At 33.8% G+C, this 22,531-nt stretch overlaps 1 protein-coding gene across 4 annotated transcripts in view; it reads right to left on the bottom strand.

Moving 5' to 3' along the window:
- Positions 1-22,531, bottom strand: part of LOC127167021 (synaptotagmin-2) — a 41,732-nt gene that overhangs the window by 4,804 nt on the left and 14,397 nt on the right. For 2 of the 4 annotated variants that reach the window (XM_051112815.1, XM_051112816.1), the window contains exons 3-9: positions 9,827-10,067; positions 8,738-8,898; positions 4,820-4,951; positions 2,778-2,945; positions 928-1,095; positions 675-792; positions 457-590 (exon numbers count right to left, since the gene is read on the bottom strand). In XM_051112815.1, coding sequence (XP_050968772.1) covers positions 457-590; positions 675-792; positions 928-1,095; positions 2,778-2,945; positions 4,820-4,951; positions 8,738-8,898; positions 9,827-10,040 — 1,095 coding nt within the window. In that variant the 5' untranslated portion in view covers positions 10,041-10,067. Of the gene's footprint in view, positions 1-456; positions 591-674; positions 793-927; positions 1,096-2,777; positions 2,946-4,819; positions 4,952-8,737; positions 8,899-9,826; positions 10,068-16,481; positions 16,716-22,531 lie in introns of those variants that run through there. The other 2 variants (XM_051112817.1, XM_051112818.1) reach the window with 2 other exon arrangements.

Raw genomic sequence — 22,531 nt, 5'->3', positions numbered from 1 at the left:
TGATTACATTAACGCAATGCAAAGCAATGCAATGCAGTAAAACAACGAAAAATAAAATAAGATCAAATTAAAGCTGCTTCTAAGAATTACAAAGAATTTGTTTAAAGCCTGTGACACCAACTATACAAGTTATTAATTATATTTTTTATATTTAAGTTTTTATATTTAAGTATTTTTTTGTAACATTGCAACAAAAAAATGTAAAAATTGACTGAATTATATTATAATTATACTAAACTAATATATTAAATCTCCCTTTTCTCTTTTCCTTTACAGTTATTTTTATTTACTTCATATATTTATCTTTTTTCCCTAGATTTTTTTTATTTATTTTGTCTTCATTTTTCTTTGGAAAAATTTACAGAAATGCAGTGATGAATGTGAAATATTTTATGTTATGTGATGTGACTCTTCCAAAAAACAAATAATAATAAAAAAATCTAAGTTAAAATGTACCTGCATCTGCTCCAGAGGGATCTCAAAGCTGAAGGACTCATTGTAGTACGGGTTCAGTGTGTTCTTCTTCACCGTAGTCTTCTTCTTCTTTAGACGCTTGCCGTTCTGCAGTAGCTGGATCTTCACATACGGGTCTGCAAAACGTCAAATGTCGAGTTAATTGCATCAAACATATGAGATGCATTTTGCTGGTCTCATATATCCCAGCTTGTTCTCACCAGACAGGCCGCCCACGTCCATCTTCTTCAGGTTCTTGGCTTCGAGGATGCAAACAGTCAGTTTGCCGGCAGTAGGAACGTAACGCAGAGAGATGCAGATGTCACCAAGCTTCTCCGGCTGTATGGAAAGATACCAATGTGCAGTCATTTATGATTTGAAGATACTGATCCAAAGCATCTCCGCTCGCTTTCTTTTCAAATCTGTCTTGGACAAAAAAAAACAGATTGTAATATTAGGTCATATAATAATCACCTCCTCCTTCTCAGCACTGTCCAGGTCTCTCCACTCCTCAATGGGCTGTCCCAGATCCACAGTGTTCATGGGAAGTTTAACCTCACCGATGATGTCGTGCTTGGAGAATCGATCATAGTCGTACACAGACATGACCAGCGTCTTCCCTCCCAGCTCCTGGTACGGAATCTAACATGGAAACCATTAAGAAGAATTAACATAAATGTATATAAAGGATTTAAAAGCCTATAAACATTTTTTAAAATAAAAAATAAAAATTTAACTAAAGCCTTTTTATTTTTAAAATATTAAATTATAAAATTAATATTATTTTATACAATATATTATAGAATATTAAATATAATATATAAAAAGTGAATTGTGAACCCAAACCATAAATGTTTTTGAATATCTTAAAGTACACTAAAACTTTGTGACTAATGCAAATCAAACCTCAAAACATTTAAAAAAAATTAAAATATGAAATTAAAAAACATAATCAAATGGTGTAATATTTGTAAAATATATTAAAAATTATTTAACATTTTTTAAAACCTATAAACATTTTTGTATATAAAATAAAATTTTATATTTAAAATATAAAAAACTGAACTAAAGCTTTTATTTTTAAAATATTAAAATACAAAATTAATATTATTTTATAATATATTATATAATCTATACTAAATATAATATATAAAAATGTGAGATTGTGAAACCAAACCATAAATGTTTTTTAATATCTTAAAGTATTTTAAAACTTTGTGACTAATGCAAACCAAACCTAAAAACATTTTCTTAAAATTAAAATATGAAATTATAAAACATAACCAAATTACGTAATATACTAAAATATATTAAAAATTATTACACATTTTTAAAGCCTATAAACAATTTTTAAATATAAAATAAAATTGTATTTTATTTTTAAAATATAAAAAACTAAACTAAACCTTTTTCATTTTTAAATTTAAAACATACAATTATTAAAATATAAATTATAAAATATTAAATTATAAAACATTAATTAATTATAATACATAATCAAATTGTATAATATTTTAATAGTATATTAAATGTTCGTGTCTAACTCAAAGCCTATAACATTTATTTTAGTTTAGTTTTGTTTGTTTAAATATTAAAATATTATAATAAATTAATTTAAATATGTGTGACTATGTGAATCAAAGTCTATAAACTTTATTTTATTTTTTTAAATATTAAAATATAAAATATGAATATATAATCCAATAGTTAATATCTTAAAATATATTTTAGCATTTTTACAGAAAACTACATTCAGTTTCGAGTTGATTTTTCTAATCATGTGTTCTTGTACTTATTTTTCTCATCATTTGCATGAGAAAACCTCCTCCTCACTTGGCTTTGTTTTCTCCCTCTCGCTCGTACAGTGTGCAGATACGGCCGATCCATTTTTAGAAACACAGTCAGCCGTTCTCACTGTAAGGCTGGGAGCTTTGAAGATGCCCAATTGTTCCTGTCCTAGATCACTTTTCTCAGAGTGAGACTATTAGAGCTAACAGTGTCCACCAGAGGATGCTCGGCCCCTCTGGAGCTCATTACAGACTCCGAGAAACTAAAGCTCATTCAGGAGCTGCTGGAAGCATTAGGACCAAAACGCTGGTGTTGCAGAAAACAGCCAATGAACACTAATGACAGACCAACATCACTGGAGGCACATCAGTATTTTTGTTTTCTTCAATACATGTAATGTGTTAGAGACAGAGTTTTACTGATTATACAAGCTTTATTATATATTATCAAAAATTTTGATTTAGAATATGCTTTATGCATCTATATTTGACCAACAAAATGACTTATGAGTCATTTTAAAATAGTAAACAGCTTACCTTAAAGACAAAGGACTCATTGAACACTGGGTTGAGGGTCTTTTTGTGCACCTTGGTGTCATACTTCTTTTTCTTGTCTGGTAGGATGAAGACTTTAACGTAAGGGTCAGATGTTCCACCAGAGTCCATGGAAATCAGATCGGCACATTGCAAGATTCCCACTGTCAGCTGTGGATAAAAACAAAGGAAAATATAAGCAAGAGAAGAGATACAATGAATGGAAAGAATATCTTGCAGGAATAATATAAAATCCCAAAAGAGATCTCTTTGGCATATTTTAAATGAGATTAAATAAAGAGCAAAAAGAGCCTCCTGCTTCTTAGATTTTTCTTGAGAAATTTACAATACAGTTTTCCTTTGGGATGTGCTATAATACAATAAATGACAGTACAAAAAAGGGTTGTGAAATGCCTGTCGGACTTTATGAATTATAAACTGAAAATCTTGTTTATATATACACTACTGTTAAAAAAGTAATTAAAGGTGACAGTAACAACACTTATAATAGTACAAAATAAAGAAGAAGCAGCACAACTGTTTTGAATACTGAAAAATAATCGGAAATGTTATTTAATGGTGTTAGAAATGATTTCTGAAGGATCATGTGACACTGAAGACTGCAGCAATGATGCTGAAAATTCAGCTTTGCATCACAGAAATAAATTATATTTTAACATATATACCAACAGAAAACAATTATTTGGAATTGTAATAATATTTCACAATATTACTGTTTTTACAGTATTTTTGATCAAATAAATGCAGCTTTGGTGAACAGAAGAGACTTACAGACCCTAAACCGTTGTACAGTACATGTCTTTTTCATGATTTTCAATCTACTGTTCCAGTGTAACACTACTCTTGTGATACCCTGTGGCTTTATGCATATTAAAATTGGATCTGATTGCATTAAAACCAATAGTAAGAATAACGGTTCACTGTCATTAACGTTTGTTTAAACTCATTTTGGTGAGCCGTAAGCAACTTCACCTACAGCTGTGACTCAGCAGATGCTGAGTCGTGCTGTTAAACATTGTCATTAGTAAAAGATACAGCACAGCATGAGCGCAAACTTTCTCTGAGATCATCATACAAGAAACTTTAAAGAGATGTATTAGTTAAAAGAATAATTCATCTGGAAAATAAAAAATCTGTCATTATTTACTCAGTCTCATGTCGGTCCAAACACAAACATGCTGTTAGTTTTTCAGCGGGACACAAAACGAGAACTCCTGAGAATTAAAAAAAAAAACTTATTAATTACTGCAAAACTTTCTTTCTTAATCATATAATTGTGGCCAAATGCATCTTAATAAATAACAAACAAACAAAAAATATTTTAAAATGAGAAACAGTTTATAAAACACCTGCATGAAAAAACAACATATTCACAAGAAAAAAATAATCAAAATTAATTATTTTATTTTTATTTAATTTTAATTAGTTATAATTAAATTAATTAAAAAATTAATTACTACCTAATGATGATAGTGAGTAAAAACGTACAATAAAAACTTTTCACAAAATAAAAGACAAATATTCAAATTATATATATAAGCTGTATCAGCTTTACCTCACTTATCAAAATAACCAAAGCAGTTAAATGTCAAATTTTGGTTTTAACAACCAAAAGAGGTACTCAAAAGGTATCACTTAACTTACAATATGCAAAAAAGTGGCAATTTATTCAAATACTCCATTTATTGTTGAACACCTTTACATAAACACATTCATGAAATAAAAAACAAGTGACTGTGACTGTTCTTATGTAGTCATGTTTGCATAAAATAATGTCTTCAGAGTAATTCATACATGTGAAAATGGGCTGAGAATTGAACATATAGCAGTCTACAATATAGTTTCTTCACCTTACAAATGGTTGTCGAAATGCAACAAAAAGCATCATTTTTGTGACAAAATGTGATGTGCTTGAGCAAACACATTAAGTATGAACCAAGTATTGGATTTCATTCAGCAAATATGATACAGGGAGGTGTTATTAGTTTATAGTCCAGCATATAATGTCATTAGTTTCTCCTAACCTTGTTATCCTGGAAGTCGTAATCCAAAGAATACTGAAGCTTTCCAAGTTTCTCCACTTCTTTTTCCTCTTCCTCTTTCTCCTCCTCCGTCAAACCGGTTTCTCCTTCCTCATCGTCATCGTCCTGAAGTTTCTGTGGGGCAAATGGCAAATTGTTTTAGCGAGTTGATGTCTGGGACGGAAGCATATCTGGTTCCTGTCTATAAGCATGCCACAAGCTCAGGGCTCGGTCAGTTGCAGTAAGGTTGGAGAGATGCTTTTACCTGGCCTGACCTACTAGTTATCTGCCATAGCGGACTCGAAGTAATGTTGTCATTCAGGGCTGGATGTTGCAAACGACTCGAGTTCACAATTTTTATTGGTGACACTTTTTCTGTTTATCTTGCCTTTCCAGAGATTAATTTCTTGTTTAATAAATTTATGTTTTGACTCTATATTCAAATTAGGTTTGGTAGTAAATGAAAAACAAAAGAGCTTTTATTGATATGCATAATTTGGCGTGCAAGCGTTTTCTCATCAGCATGATAAATTTAACTGTTCGTCAGTGATACTCCAGGGAATGAGTGATGACAGCAATTTTTAAAAGAAGAACAGACTCCTTTGTGCTATTCCTGGCATATGAAATGCTGACATGTCGTTCTTGTGTGTTTTTGAACATCATCCAAACTGCAGGAAGATAAAAAAAAATCTATAATGTGCAGAATTCATTTTTTGTTTCCACAAATAGGTCACAATTCCAGCATTATGCAGTGACCTCAAAAAGTATTTGGACACTAAAACACACTTCAAAATGTCTGAAAGTCACTGCAGTAGAACAAGGGTTTTCAATGTTAATAACAAACATCAACTATGATAATATAATAAAAATGCATGAAACATTTTAAGAAAAAATAGAAAATAAAAACTAGGTAAGAATTAGATAGCAGCACATCAAATCAAGCATCATCTGTATCTCAAATGCCACCTGATTTAGTATTTTTTTGTTATCTAATGCGATTAAACTGAGCATTTTTAAGTGTGCCTGAAGTGTCTAAATAGTTTTTGGTTTCACTTTATGCGAAGATGATGCATAACAGAATTATGCCATATGAACTGAATCTTGTGCATTACATCTTGAGGACACTATCATTTAGGGCTCAAAATACCTAGGTTTTTAAAAGAAAAAAAAATGAGGACTGTAAACAGATTTAAAGATTTTTTGATAGATGCTTTAATGTGCCACCAAAAAAATTGTCACTCTCAAGTCAGTTCCTAACCATATCCATATAGCAACAAATTAAAGGGCACAGCAGAATATTTGCTAATATTACAAACAAATTCTTAATTTCCATATGTTTTTAAAACAATTTAGGACTTCATATATTTTGGTTACATTAAACTGAATCGATTATATGATCATAGAACATGAGCTTTTATGACAAGCGCATAGTTAAGGTTTACTACTATCAGAACTTTTAGTGCAGTTAAAAAAGCCATGCCCTTTAACACATGCATTCATTGTGAGTCTTGTGGGTCGTCTCTTACTAACTCCAAACATCTTGCCAGTATTAGTGAGTTAATAATTAGTTATTCCATTCACACTTCCTACACAAGTATGACTCTTTGTTATTGTATTATGATCATTTTTGGTCCACTTAAGTAGGGTTTCCATTTGCATTGTAACTTTCCTTTGTTTTTAATTGTATTCTTGTCAAGCAGCAGGTACAAAAGGCTTAAAACAAGGAAGTTACAACAGCCATTCCATCCAATCCCACCCACGCGGTGCTAGCACTCAGCGGCCAAACAGCTGTGCCGTTCATCCGTCCACCTACCGTAGCGCCGACGCCCATGAGCGTCAAGAAATGCGGCGCATTAGACACATAGCGGGAGGAAGGAGAGCAGAGAGAGAGGGAGAGGTTGAACTCACGACACACCAAAAAACAGAACGAAAGACAGTCAAGACAGTAAACAACACCAAGAGCACCATTTTGAGAAATGACACACTGCCATGTTTAAGAAATCTGTATGCAAAGAGGTTTGGAATAAAGTTCTGGCATTAAGTTTTTAAGGATCAAACTATGAAATGAGTGACTTTTCAGTACATTTCAGTAAGACTGTAGACCAAAAAGTGTTGCTAAATTTCATTATGCTATCTCATGCTAAAGTAACAGGGTAATGGTATGTTTCTGGAAACTTTGTAATAAGACTTTTGGGTAACAAATCTAATATTTTAGATATTAATGATAAAATCTGAATATATATATTGTGTTTCTTCAAAATGTACATCCTTGCTAGAAAAGTAGTACTGCATTAATAGTGGAGATTTTTAATGACTCTTTTTGTTGTTCAGACTGATTCAAAAGCAATTAAGCGATGCATTTGGCAACAAATTAAGTGACTGTCTTAAGCAAGTAACTAAGTCATTCACTTAATCAATTTGTTCAAAAGCAGAAATTCATTCAGTGACAAATCAAGTTACTGTGTTCATGAGTCACTGAATCATTCACTTAACCGATTTGTTCAAAGCACTGATTTATTCAGTGACAAATCCAGTTATTGTGTTGATGAGTCACTGAATCATTTGTTCAACCAATTTGTTTAAAAGCACTTATTCACTGAGTGACGAATCAAGTAACTGTGTTTATGAGTCACTGAATCAATCACTCGATCAATTTGTTTAAAATCAGATTCATTCAGTGACAAATCAAGTTGCTGTGTTACAGTCACTGAATCATTCACTCCACCAATTTGTTCAAAAGTATTGATTCATTCAGTGGCAAATCCAGTTATTGTGTTGATGAGTCACTGAATCATTTGTTCAACCAATTTGTTTAAAAGCACTTATTCACTGAGTGACGAATCAAGTAACTGTGTTTATGAGTCACTGAATCATTCACTCGATCAATTTGTTTAAAATCACAGATTCATTCAGTGACAAATCAAGTTGCTGTGTTACAGTCACTGAATCATTCACTCCACCAATTTGTTCAAAAGTATTGATTCATTCAGTGGCAAATCAAGTTTCTGTGTTTATAAGTCACTGAATCATTTGGTTAACCAATTCGTTCAAAATCACAGATTCATTCAGTGACAAATCAAGGACTGTTTACATGAGTCATTCAATCATTCACTCAAACAATTCATTCAAAAGCACTGATTCATACAGTGACAAATCAAATTGCTGTGTTTGAGTCAGTAAATCAGTCGCTCAACCAATTTGTTCAAAGCACTGATTAATTCAGTGACAAATCAAGTTGCTGTGTTTGAGTCACTGAATCATTCACTCAACCAATTTGTTCAAAACCACTGAATCATTAAGCAACAAATCACTTGACTTGAATGACTAATTGCATAATTTGAGAGGCAACTTTGAAAGTTACAATTTGTAATTTTGATTATAAAATGTAAAGTTGCAATAAAATGTAAGTTAATCAATAATAATAAATGTTTGATGATAACAATATTACACACACAATTGTACCATTTGTCTGAATTCTGTAATGTTGTTCTATGGTACATACTATACATGAAATACTTGACATAAAGCCACTCATTTCGTAGAATGATTTTTACAGCTCCTATCTTTTTATGATCCAAATCACATGAGCAGCACACTTGTTTTAGAACATCCAGTGTATCATTTCTCTTCAAAGAAAACAAAACACTCACATTACTCACGAACACAATAAAGCAAACCATGAAGCTAATCACATAACAGACTCTCCTTCATTATCAGTGCAACCCACACTAAAGTGGTCTGAGGCTTGTTTTCATTTCTTAATGATGCAGCACTAATTTTTGTTGATGTGCCCAGCTAATACAGAAGTTAATATCATCTAGTTTTATTCTAAAATCAAACAGTTGGAAGTGTGCATCACTTGTTTTAGCTACAATATGTAATGCTGTCATGTTGGGTGCCAATGAAAGCTCTGTTACATACATCTCCACCCTGCATGTTCTTCATGTTGAAGCCATCCTTTCCCTTTTTTCCTTTCTTGTTCTTCTTCTTCTTACAGCAGCATTTCTTAATGATACAGAAGCAGCAGGTGAGGATGAGGAGGGCAGCCACTACAGCGATGGCGATGAGCGCCCATGGAGGCACTGCAGAGCATCACAGGATAAAAATCAAACAGATTTATTCAGATGACAGATTGTCACCAAGCTGCATCTGAAGAGTTGATTCTTAAAGGTGATTTTTGAAATGTCAACCAAAAATGTAGCATTGCATCACTTGCTCACCAATGGATCCTCTGCAGCGAATGGGTGCAGTCAGAATAAGCTGATAAAAACATCTCAATAATCCACAAGTAATTCACACCACTCCAGTATATCAATTAACATCTTGTGAAGTGAAAAGCTGTGTGTTTGTAAGAAACAATTCCATCACTAAGACATTTAAACTTTAAACCATTACTTCTAGACAAAATATGAGTCTATCCACCTTATTTTTCCATGCAGAAGTAAGCTGTTTTCTGGTAATGTGTTAGACATCCGGTTCATAATCTGCCATAGGGAAATAACAGCTGTTTGGACTGTTTTCACTTATAAACAATGCTTGATCTGATTCCTGATTCAGACAAGACAACTTTTTTCCACTGGAGAAAGTAATACTTTAGATAGCTGGAAGCAAAGGTTTGAAGTTAAAAAAAAGCTTCACAGGGCATTAACTGATGGACCGGAGTGGTGTGGATTACTTGTGAATTTTTGTGGTGTTTTTATCAGCTGTTTGGACTCTCATTCTGACGGCACCCATTCACTGCAGAGGATCGTCTGGTGAGCAAGTGATGGAATGCTACATTTCTTTAAATCTGTTCTGATAAAGTGAGTAAATTCTCAGCAAATTTTCTTTAATTTAACCTTTACTGCATTGCACTTTGACTGTAGATCAGAAAGAAGGTCGGTTTGGTCAGATATATAGGTGACAGACAATTTTCCCAGTGTTTAAATCCATTAAACATCTTCAGCATAATGATACATTATTGATTTTCTTGATCTATCTCGGACTGTAAAACATCTCAGGAGGACTTACATGGGATTTTATCGATCTCATTGAGGAACTTGCTTTTGATTTCCTCAAAGACATCATTCTTGTTGACGGGTCCCTCGGACTCGGTGGAGTTGTCTGCAGGTGTGGACACGGCTGGGGCCATCGTCATGGTGTGCGACGGGTGGGTGCCGCCGAGTCCCGTGGGCTCCGGGCCCACCATGGCTTCGGGCTTCTTTTTGAAGAGGTTCCACTTCATGATCTCTGGCTCGACCACTCACGGACCCTGGAAAAGTTTAACAGCATTGAAAAGACCAAACACATCTAAAAACATGACTTGAAGTCTAGAATGCTTTTTGATCTTAAGGATGATAAAAACAATCGCAGCCTTCAAAAACATCAGCGTTCTACCGGCTTGCAGCTTTAAAAAAAAAACTCAAATGCAATTTTCACAGTATATTTATTATTATGAGAAACTTCAAACCAACAGCTTGAATAAAAAACAAATAAGCACAAGGGAAAAGAACACAAGGCTGAAACCTCTCAGAATCGACATGGACGGCTCTTTTTAATAACAAAATGGATGGCCTTGCATTTAAATAATGAAAGGGAGAAATAAAGTGTCAGAGCTTCAGGGCGTTAAAGGATGCAGCGCAAGATAAACGACAGAACACCGCACTGCAGGACAAAACATGAGACAGTTTGTCCTGGGACGCCTCAGTGCTTTCCTGTAAATTTTGCACCAATTTTCTGTTAGGTTAATAAAACAGCATTATTCCTCGTGTTACCTAGAGCACCCTGGTATAGGAGACAATTCTGTCTCTGATTTGACATTCACTGCAGCATTCACCTCCAAAATGTCAGATAATATCTGCTGTCACTGCAGATAGCTTCTCACAACCTTGTGAATGAAAAGCCATAAAACTTATGACTGTAAATGAGGGCAGCTCTGCTGGCAGTCTGTACATTCTGCTAGATAATATTTAATATGAAATGAAACAGCAGGATGATGCAGTCTTAACAAGGACCTCTGATATGTATGAAGATAAATACGTGGATTAAATGATAAATAAAGAGGTCTGAAACTAGATCCCGGATTTATTTTTGCTGGTGGATAGACTAGCTAAACTTTATCTAAATAACAAGATTTTTTGAAAAAACGAAAAGATGCATAGACACTGGATGTGATTAGAATCTTACAACACAGAAAACACATGCTTAACTGTATAAAACCATTCTAGTTTAGTTTTTCACACTCTAGTTTTAAAAATTCAGTTTTTGGACAGTAAGATTTGTACTGTATTTATCTGATCCAGAGTACAGCAAAAACAGTAAAATTTTGAACTATTTTTACTATTTAAAATAACTGTTTTCTATTAGAACATATTTTAAAAATGTAATTTATTCCTGTGATTTTTAAAGCTGAATTTAGCATCTTTACACCAGTCTCATGATCCTTACGAAATCACTCTAATATTTTGCTTTTTTTAATATTGCTACTCATAAAACATTTATTATTATTATTAAAAGCGTTTTATTTCAGATAAATGCTGATATTTGGATCTTTCTATTCATCAAATAATCCTGGAAAAATATACTCAACTGTTTTAATTATTGATAATAATAATACTGTTTCTTGAACAGCAAATCAGCATATTAGAATGATTTCTGAAGGATCATGTGACTGGAGTAATGACGCTGAAAATTCAGCTTTGATCACAGGAATAAATTACATTTTAAAAAAATATTACAATAGAAAACAGTTACTGTAAATAGTGAAAATGTTGCTGTACTTTGGATTAAATAAGAGACCTCTTTAAAAAACATTAATGAATTTACTTTTCAAAAACTTTTGACTGGTAGTGTATGTATTAACTACATAAAGATTATCTGATTATTTATAACATTTATTTAATTAGTTTTTTATTATATTATAAAAATAATTAAAATATTAAAACATCTTTAATATAATTACTATTCAAATATTTATATAAATGTTTAATTTAAAATAATTCTTAAAATATTAAAATTAAGTATTTTTTAAATAGTTATTCAATGTATTATTATTTAATTATTTAATGTAATACTTATTAAATCTTCACCTAAGCAGAAGGGCATTTTACTGGTCTCGCTGTCCACAAAAAAGGAAAGAAAAATAGAATAAGACTTTCAGACTTTTTGATCAAGCCTATGCACATAGCTACTGAAATCACACTACTCAGAAGGTGTAGCTTATTAAAGCTTATAAAAGCATTGTTTTTAATGGACACTAATGTATTCTGTACGTTTTGAATAAGAATAAATGCATACTTGTTAGTGGTAGGCTGATATGTTTTTTTTCTATGATCAATGCAGGCAGTCATACCTAGAGATTTACTTTAGCCTTAGCAAATGAGACATGAAGAAAACTGCTCAAATGAAAATTTCACACACTATTAATTAACACTTAAGGTAATTAGCTCTCTGTGCACTGGTTAAAAACAAAAGATTTGAGTTTTTGTTAATAAAACTGCAGTGCAATGCACAACAGAATCAAAGCATAGTGTTTGCGTTTGTGCTTATATGTGAGAGTTTCTTCAGTCTGCTGAAATTTATACATTATATATGGTCTCTGTCACAGCACTGACTTCTGCTTTCCAGGATTTTCTGCTCTTGTATCTGAGCTATGCTCGAGAAAAACAATCTGCAATTGCCTCCTTCCTCGCCACCCGCCAATAAACAACCATAAATACTAATCAATACCAATCTAAACAAAGCCAGCTATTGACTGTCATTTGTACTCTGTTCTTCTCTGAAAGAATCAAATGGGCTTGATTTAGCAAATGCACATCTCCCTTCCAATCCATGCTGGATAAATCTCCAAAATGACAAGATCCTCAGCCTCCACCCCTCAATACATGCAAAACCAATCTGCACTATTTAGGTGGCAATCACTGATGATACCAGCGTTCGAGGGGATGCATTGATTTTCTGGAGTAGCTCGACATCTATTCGCTGTTCTCAGTTTCTGCAGAGCTCACCTGCTGCGTGCCACTGACATTTGTGCTCAGAGCTGCTTTATTGACTGACAACGCTGTGTCACCATCTCTGTTCCCCAAGAGTAGAGCATGTGATGAAAGCGGCCTTTACACGCTCACACCCTGATAGTTATGAGGACACTCCGCCAAGGCTGGTGTGTGTACGGGGCTTTTGATCAGTCTGGGGGGCTTGGCCATTTTCCCAATACGAATTACAGAACTCTTCAGTAAATTCTTGAACTAACACAACAGCTCAGTGATTAATTACAACATATAAAACTTCAAATCAAAGCAAAAATAAATAAATAAAAATATAAATAAATCTTAAGACATTATGATATTTAGATATTATCCTATAATTTTTAGACATTATATAATAAGATATTCTTTTTTACATTGTTTTTTTTTATTTTTAATATATTTTTGTATTATTTAGATATTTCTTTTATTGATTAAAGCACATTATATATATTTATAGGCTTGATTTCACAATCACAAACTTTTATATTTTAATAAATAAAATATTATGAATTAAATATTATTAATATAGTATGTGTGTATATAACAAAATATAAACAACAAAAATAAATAAATATTAAAAGAAAATGTGGTTATGTTGTTTAGATATTTATTATAATTTTGTATTATAAATTAATTATCATTTATTATAATTATATATTAATACAGCGTGTGTGTATAATATATAAAATACAAATGAAATAAATATAAAATATATTAATATATTACATTAAATACATTTTAAAATAATGATAAATTAGTGATCAAATAAATTTAAATAAAATAATAAATAATAAAATAAAATAAAATCACAAAATAAAGTAAGTAAAATAAGTCCATGACCATATATACAGGAAACAAATAAAATAAAATAAGATAAAAATTAAATGTAAAAAAATTCCATGACCAAATATACAGAAAATGAAGAGGAAATATATGTACAAATAACATAAAATAAATAAATAAATAATAATAAGACATTATGATATTTAGATATTTATTATATTTTTATATGTGAGATAATTATTATTATTATTATTTCCTTTTATGTATATTTATATTTATAAATATATATAATTTACATGTATTTATTTTTTTAAATACAAATTTATAGGCTTTGATTCACAAACGTTTCTATATTATAATATCTAAAATATCATGTATTAAACATTATATATTAATGTGTGTGTGTGTGTGTGTGCGTATAATAACAAAATATATTAATATATTACATTAAACACATTTTAAAATATTGATAAATTAATGATCACATAAACTTACATATCATACTTTTTTTTTTATATTTTGATTCGCACACAAACATTTTTGATTCACACAGCCACAAACCTTTAATATATTTTAATTATTTGACTGTATATTATAATTAAAACTTACTTATTAAATACTTGAGGGTGTTAGGGTTATTTTTTAATAGTGCTTTCGGGTGCAAATTAAATACTTTTGGATCATATCTGTCTATCGATCCATCCATACATACACACATATCCAAAAATATAAAATATATAGTATGAATGCACTGTAAGAATACCAAATGCATGAAATATACATGTAAATCTATACTGATATGCTGGGTCTGAAGAGGATGAACACTGGAGCTGTGATCTGTCTGAATTGTGGAGACAAAAGAGCACCCAAGATTATAGGACAGAACTGGGATATGCGGTCATTCGGCGCGTAGAGTTTCACCCTGATTATGTGTGTCTGCTACGGGGACACACTCTAGATTCAGACATACATTCGTCTAGATCATGACCGACCTGGAAACCGAAGAAATTAGAGCCTGCAGAGCGAGACTTTGCTTCTGCTGGTGTGGAAAAACCTGAGAAACAAATCCATGAGGAAATCAATAAGGTTAGAAATCGTATCTACAATAAGGCAAATCAAATTATAGGTAAAGCTCAACCTACAAGCAGTGATCTTTATGTGCTCTGTCATTGATATGCTGTTATTTTATGTACTTCTTAACTGCCTTAAAGACCCTGTTAGCATTTGCTCTCTCCTGAGAAATATCCTCGCACAAGCAGAGAGCTTCATAAACGTCTCGTCTTATGAATGGAGACAGATAGTTGCATTTGCTTCACTGGCACAGCCGCTAGCATGATGACTGTCCTCACGCAACCCTGATAATATCCATTTACAGTAGTATCTACACCCTTGGCAATGCCATCTGTACTGAGCCTGGTTATCTAAGATATCTCACACTCTCAACACCTTCACTGCATCTCAATGAAACGCTGTTTCTGGAATATCTGTAAATTGTTTTCTCCTGAGGAGGTCTGTGACGGACAGTCCTGCAAATCCTGAAAAGAGCCAGATTATAGAAAAATCAATAACCAGTCCAATAAGCCAGCAAAGCAACACTACCCATCTGAAATAACCCACACAGCTGGTCACTACCATATGTAGTGTTCTCATACTTACTACAAGGAAAAGATTGTTTTGACGGACGTGTAAAAGCAGAGGGTTTTTTTTTTAATTACATGATGTTTAGGGACAGATTTATCTAAATAAGAAAAAAATAAAAAAATAAAATAAAATAAAATAAATTTTAAAAGTTCACGACCGGATATGTACAGAAAACACGAACTTTTTAATTTAATTTTATTTTATTTGAAAAAAAAAGAGAGGGAATATACATAAACTTTTGAAAATAAAATAGAAAATAAAATAGAAAATAAAATAAAATAAAAGTATATGACTGGACAGAAAACATAAAAAAATTAGAGGAAATATACGTAAACTTTTGAAAATAAAATAAAATAAAATAACAAAATAAAACAACATAAAATAAAATAAAATAAAAAGTATATGACTGGACAGAAAACATCAAAAAATTAAAGGAAATATATGTAAACTTTTGAAAATAAAATAAATACAGTAGTGTCAGTCCATGAATAGCTGTACAGAAAACATCAACAAAAACATAAAATAAATAAATAAATTTGCAGCCATGTCAGTCTATGACTGGCTGCACAGAAACAAGCGTAATAAATAAATACATAAATAAATAAATAAACACGTAAAATAAAATAAAAAGTTAAATTATATAAAAAAAATACAATCTAAATTAAAAACTAAAAAATGATCTGTAATCACAGTTTTCACCAATTCAACTTATAAGTATAGTTTCTTTCTTTTCTTTTTATTACAGCCAAAACTTGGAAAACAAAGCAGAAAATACAGTTCAAAACTATATAAATATGGTATCTTTCAAAGATTTAATGCAGTTAACCTTAAAAACACTTTTGCAAATTTAACTAACACAAACCAGCCTGCAGCGATGTTGATGAAATAATTTCAGCAGGGTAAAAACAACTTTCGCTCTGTCTCAAATATATGTAGCTTGATTCAAGTGGGGTAAGACTAGCAATTGATTTGTTCTCTTGTAGTTTTCAGTACATCATGTACGCAAGATTCTACATCAAGTAACTTGATCTTCAGGGCTTCATGCATTCATGTCCCGCTTCAAACTCACTTCTGAAATCAGAGAGTGAAGGCAAACTCTTTACGATGCAGCAGGCGAAACGAAAACAACCTGCTATTGTACTCGCAAACCACTATTGAACAGCGTGAAAAATGTTAGCATGCTTTTCGGATGGAGTCGATCGGGGGGTGGGGTCTTACAGAAATGGGAAAGCCCTTACCAGGCAATAGTTCTGTCCTCCCTAATGGAGCAACCCATCCAAAACAGGAGAGCAGCAGAACGCTTCACAGGCTATAGCGCATCCCACGATCCCACTCGCATCTGCACAACCTGCAGTCCCCCCACTGCAGTACAGTCTGAGTCTGGCTGGCGCACACACTCCCCGCTCTATCATTAGACACAAACCTCCCTCTTTCAACTTTAGCTCATAGTCGCTCTGTCGCTACCTTTGAACTCTCTTCTGTTCTTCTGTCCCGTTTAACGTTACTACCTCTCTTCTTGTTCTCTCCTGTCTCTCGTTGTCTCTCCCTCTCTCTCTCTCATTAGAGATTCTGCTCACACGAATGCAGTGTGCTACGCCCTGAACCGCTAGTGGAGGACAATCTCCACTGATCAATATGTAAAATCGTCCCCCCCTCAGGGACACTGCTCGGGTTTGGCTGCTGAAATGTCAGGGGGAAACTGTCCAGGTGTTGAGCGAAACTTGTGTGGCGTGTGGGAGGGAAACAGAATAATAAAGACAATACGATGCAATTTCTCATGCGCGTCTCACGAGGCCGGTCCGTAATAAACCAGGAGATGCGCCGTACACAATCCTGAGAGGAAAAACAAAATAAAGAAATCTAAACTGTGTGGCGCATTTACCGTCAACCATGTGACATTTTGCCAGGCGGCTTCACATTATGCGTCACATTATTATGGAAATATTCATAAAAATAGCCACGGTTACAGCTAGTCCTGAATTTTTGGTGAGGGCAGCAGTGCTGGCATGAGCGATTATAAATTGTTGTTTCTGACTAAAATAAGTTAAGTGAGTGTTTAATCAACTGCAATTCTCGACATGTGCCAGGAACCCTGTGTTCTGTTGCATTTTAAGCACTAACTGTTCCTGGGGCAAACTGATTTTGATGGCTGAATGGCAGGCAAGAGAGACTAAATATTATGGGAAGTAGGCTAATAGGTAAATAAACTAGCTTTTATATTGTATTATATTACATTTTATATTGTTGAGTAGTGCTTTCCTGTGCAAAACTCACTACCATGATGCTGAAGGACGGCTGCTAGGGTTTTCTGGGTGGTTGCTAGGGATTTGTAGATGTTTGCTAGGGTGTTAGATTGTTGAGTGGTGCTTTCCTGTGCAAAACTCACTGCCATAATGCCAGGGTGTTTTCGGTGCTTGCTAGGGTGTTGCTAGGAAGTTGTGGTTGGTTACTAGGATGTTAGGGTTATTGTTGAGCAAAACTCCTGTGCAAAACTCATTGCCATGATGCTAGGATGTTGTGGGTGGTTGCTAGGGTGTTGCTAGGGAGTTGTAGGTGGTTGCTAATGTGTTCTGGGTTGTTGCTAGGATGTTGCTAAAGAGTTGTGGGTGGTTACTAGGATGTTAGGGTTATTACTATAAAAAAGTCACGACTATGATGCTGAGATGTTAAGGATGGCTGCTAGGGTGTTCTGAGTGGTTGCTAGGGTGTTGCTAGGGTTTTGTAGGTGGTTGTTAGGGTGTTAGATTGCTGAGTGATGTTTTACTGTGAAAAACGTACCGCCATAATGCCAGGGTGTTTCGGGTGGTTACTAGGGAATTATGGGTGGTTGCTAGGATGTTGCTAAAGAGCTGTGGGTGGTTACTAGGATGTTAGAGTTATTGTTGAGTGGTGCTTTCCTGTGCAAAACTCATCACCATGAGCCTAGGATGTTGTGGGTGGTTGCTAGAGTGTTCTGGGTGGTTGCTAGGTTGTTGCTAGGGAGTTGTGGGTGGTTGCTAGGGGGTTGTGTGTGGTTGCTATGGTTTTAGGATGGTAGTTGAGTGGTGATTGTACTATAAAAAAACTCACAACTATGATGCTAGGATATTGTGGGTGGTTGCTAGGGTGTTGCTAGGGGTTTTTGTGGGTGGTTGCTAGGGTATTGGACTGTTGAGAGGTGCTTTTCTGTGCAAAACTCACAACTATAATTGTAGGAAATTGTGGGTGGTTGCTAGGGTGTTTTAGATGATTGCTAGGGAATTATGGGTGGTTGCTAAGGTGTTGCTAGAGATTTGTGGGTGGTTGCTAGGGTGTTACATTGTTGAGTGGTGCTTTCCTGTGCAAAACTCACCGCCATGATGCAAGGATGTTATGGGTGGTTGCTAGACTGTTGCTAGGGAGTTGTGGGTGGTTGCTAGGCTGTTCTGGGTTGTTGCTAGAATGTTGCTAAAGAGTTGTAGGTGGTTCCTAGGGTGTTAGGGTTATTTTTGAGTAGTGCTTTCTTGTGCAAAACTCATCGCCATGATGCTAGGGTGTTCTGAGTGGTTGCTAGGTGGTGTCTTACTGTCTTGCATGAAACAAGTCCTGCACTTGCAAGTCTCTGTGATATTCCGGTCTCTAGATATGGGTTGTGTCCTTCTTCAGTGTGTGCCTAGGGGCTTTTTCAGCATCTGCTAGGTGAAAATTGTACTGATATATTTGGATTAAAAAACAGCATACCTCTCCTAAACATTCATGGCTATAAAACAAACAGGATGAGTTACATGCTGACATTAATACTCAAATCCCTATGTACATTACAAGCAGTACAAGCAGTAGTAGTAATAGTAAACTCTATTACTAATCAGATCCTGTGCTGTGCAGAAGAGTTTCCTCAGCTCATTTGAGTCCAGACAATAGGAAAAAGGATGAATAAAAAAATATGCATGAATATAGATGGATATGAATGAAAGATTCATTGCCCAGTAGGCTGCAGTGCCCTGTGATCTCCCACAATAGAGAGCTGACAGCGCAGCAATAGAGCTGATGTCAATACTGATTATTCAGAGAAATTAACAACAGCGGGGGCGAGAGAGAGAAAGAGAGAGAGGGGAGAGAGAGAGAGTGAGTGATGGGAAAAAAGCCCTGGCTAGAGCGCACAGGGAATACAGCACTGACAGCACTGATGAAGATTAGAGAACAGCAAGTTCACACAATACCAGCTCAAAACCAGCAAATGCCCACAGCAGAGGTCAACGGATACAGTTTTTTCCAAAGACAATGACATTAAATATACAGCACTGTTTTTATTATTAACAAAAGCTAAAATTATTGTAAAAAAAAAAGGAAATAAACCTGAAACAAAACAAAATAAAAATATTACAATAAAAACTGAAAAAATAGATGAAAAAAAGAAAAGTGAAATATAGCAAAAAGTCCTAAAGCTATAGATATATATATATAAAAAAAACAACTAATAAAAGCACATAAAATATAAACCGAAACTGAAAATATAAAAATATAATAAATCATTAAAATTATTATTGAATATTATAATACTATATATACAATACTAAAATAACACTGTTAAAGAGCAGGATTATTGATATAATGTCAAAATATAATAGCAATACACAGACAAGTTAATTAATCTGTCAATATTATCAGTATTGAACAATAACAGTGTTCTCTTCGGCTGATTAATAGTGATGATAGTTCCCCTTCAAAATCAGATGACAGTATTGTGAATGGATTATAATAGATATGTAAAAAAAAAAAAAAAAAAAAAAGCATTATTGAGCCGCTATGTTATAGTAGTACTCACATCAGCTATTACAAAAAAAAGATCAGCTGGGAAGCAATGCATAATATAATTTAAAAATTGCATATGAGATGCACACAAAATTGGTCAAATTAAACAGTTGTTTTAAATTCAGTAAAAAAAAGAAAAGACAATTGGAACTGCCACAGGATCACAACCTTTCTGTTAACTGGCCAAGACGATTTCAAAAACTGCCAAATATTGACAGAAAAAATGCAGTTCTGTGTGTTTTTTAATGTCACATTTAAAACAATCTTAACATGACAAATATCAATATATTTGCCAATATTTATTTATTTATTCACTTTTTAACGCCATGCCAGCATCAGGGCTATTTTCATGGCGGTCTCTGAATTACTGGCCAATATGTAGCATTATTAACCTTAATTCCACATAAAACCTGTCTGTTGGTTCTTGGGAAATCCTCTGTACGTGAATACTCTAGCGTGCATGTAATAAGTGCTGAGGTGGCATGGGTCCATGCATTAATAACACAGCCCAGCTGGGCCATGCCAGATGGGGTCTGATATCCCCAATCCAACATTTTAACCCATGCAAACTGAGCAGTGCTTCCAGGTACTGCCTTTTTTTATGAAACCTGATGTTTGTGCACCAAAGCTGAATCAATAATTTGAGCGAGTCAGTATTAAACTCAAGAACTCTACAGTTAGTGAAGGCTATTAAATATCAGGAAATACAATAACCCTCAATTATCACTGTAGACGTAAAGCTCCTGCTGGAAGATATTAATTTCCTGACAATAATCTAACCTACATCCAGCCCAAAAAATGACCTATATAGACAACGATACATGAATCTAGCAGCTTGAGTCCATCTAATTAACCCAAAATTGTACAAAATGTCCCAATTTTAGCTCTAGAGAAGCGTATGATTTCATAGGAAGACGTGACTTCATGAATTAACAGTAAGTGTCACAGATTCAAGTCCCATCTTTAATTGTTTCTATTCAAGATAATGACTTATGGTTACATCATACAGTTAACCATTGTCCAGTTATTTGGTCATGAAATAACTGCACTTATGCCGATAGAGTACACTTACATCACCTTCGGCAGTCGGCACTCTTTTTTCTCATTTTTGCACTCACTGTGGTGGAAAAATGGCATAATTCTGTAGGAAATAATCTGTGCAGTGCAGGTCTAATATAGTCAATAATTAAACTGAACTTACACAAGATAACGTACCAAATTTTTCTGCTCTCATTGGTCACTCAACACAACCACATTTCCATTTATGACCAAGACAAAAAAACCTTTGTCACTGCGACAGAACCTCTTTCACTGATTGTTACATGATTTATAGGCTATCCTGAGCTGGGTGGATTTACGGCTGTGCTGGAGCATTTGGTGATGTGTGCATGACTGGTCCAATCAGACACAAGCTGAGGAAGAATGACTAAAATGCCCCATACACTCTGTCATGTTAAATAGGATGTTTGCGAATTATGGCATGACAACGTAGGAGACACACAAACTGCTCAAATTTTATTTTCTTTCTTCATTTCTTTCTGTTGCATTTAAATATGACATATCACCAATCCCAAACAGAATCTGCACTTGTTTCTAATTTTCTGTGCTGTTTTGACGCAAAAATCTGTGGAATATATTTAAATATGATGAAACGCAATGCAACAGAGCTAAGACTTTTTTTGAATACCAGGTGTTAAAATTCTGCATGCATGCATATTAATTAAAAATTACTTAATACTGCGTAAAATGTACATATCAAATTAATGTTAAATATTGCATTATATTAGATTAGTAAAATAACTAAATCATGTTATGTAACGGTCACAATTACGCTATTTTGTGTGAGTGAGTGTGCACAAAACTTCAAAATATTTTAGCATAAAAACATCCAAACTCCTCAATGGGAAAGCGGAAACAATATGCTTTTCATCCATCATACTCACAAAGGCAATTACATTCAGTTCAGCTGGATTAATTGATGTAATTTGTTTGGTTCAGAAGCCCTTAGGCAGTGAATTTTCTGGTTCAAGCATCAAGTCCTACCGTGATTACACCACGAAAACCCAGTTTGAACAGTATCTACCTGCGCTTCATAAAGTACACAAAAAAGAGGCAAAGGTGAATCCTAAGAATTTTACACTGTAGAACAAATTATACAAAACTGTAAAACTTATTTGTTAGGGGTTTGTTTAAATCCTTAACCCTCAAATATGATCGTGATAAAAATGATGCCCGCCTCAACCAGCACTAGCAATAAAACATTCAGTATTGCTTCAGGCCCACAGGACACATATGATGCAGGTATACTGCAGCAAAACTTGCTGGAAGATATTTTGTACAGTTCTGTACTTATTTTGGTGTTTAGATACAGTATAGAATATCGCATACTAAGCGCAAAACACATTCTAAGTATGCAGACGGCAATGCTTTGCAAGGGCAGGGCCCTGTTTTACATATTTAATGTGTTTTTGTGTTATTTCATCCATAATACTGATTTCTCCAGTGAAAAAGTCATTTT

Source organism: Labeo rohita, chromosome 6 (genome assembly GCF_022985175.1).
Source record: "Labeo rohita strain BAU-BD-2019 chromosome 6, IGBB_LRoh.1.0, whole genome shotgun sequence".
Taxonomy (NCBI): domain Eukaryota; kingdom Metazoa; phylum Chordata; class Actinopteri; order Cypriniformes; family Cyprinidae; genus Labeo; species Labeo rohita.
The sequence above is the reverse complement of the archived record's forward strand: the minus strand, read 5'-3'. Positions and strand labels throughout refer to the sequence as shown.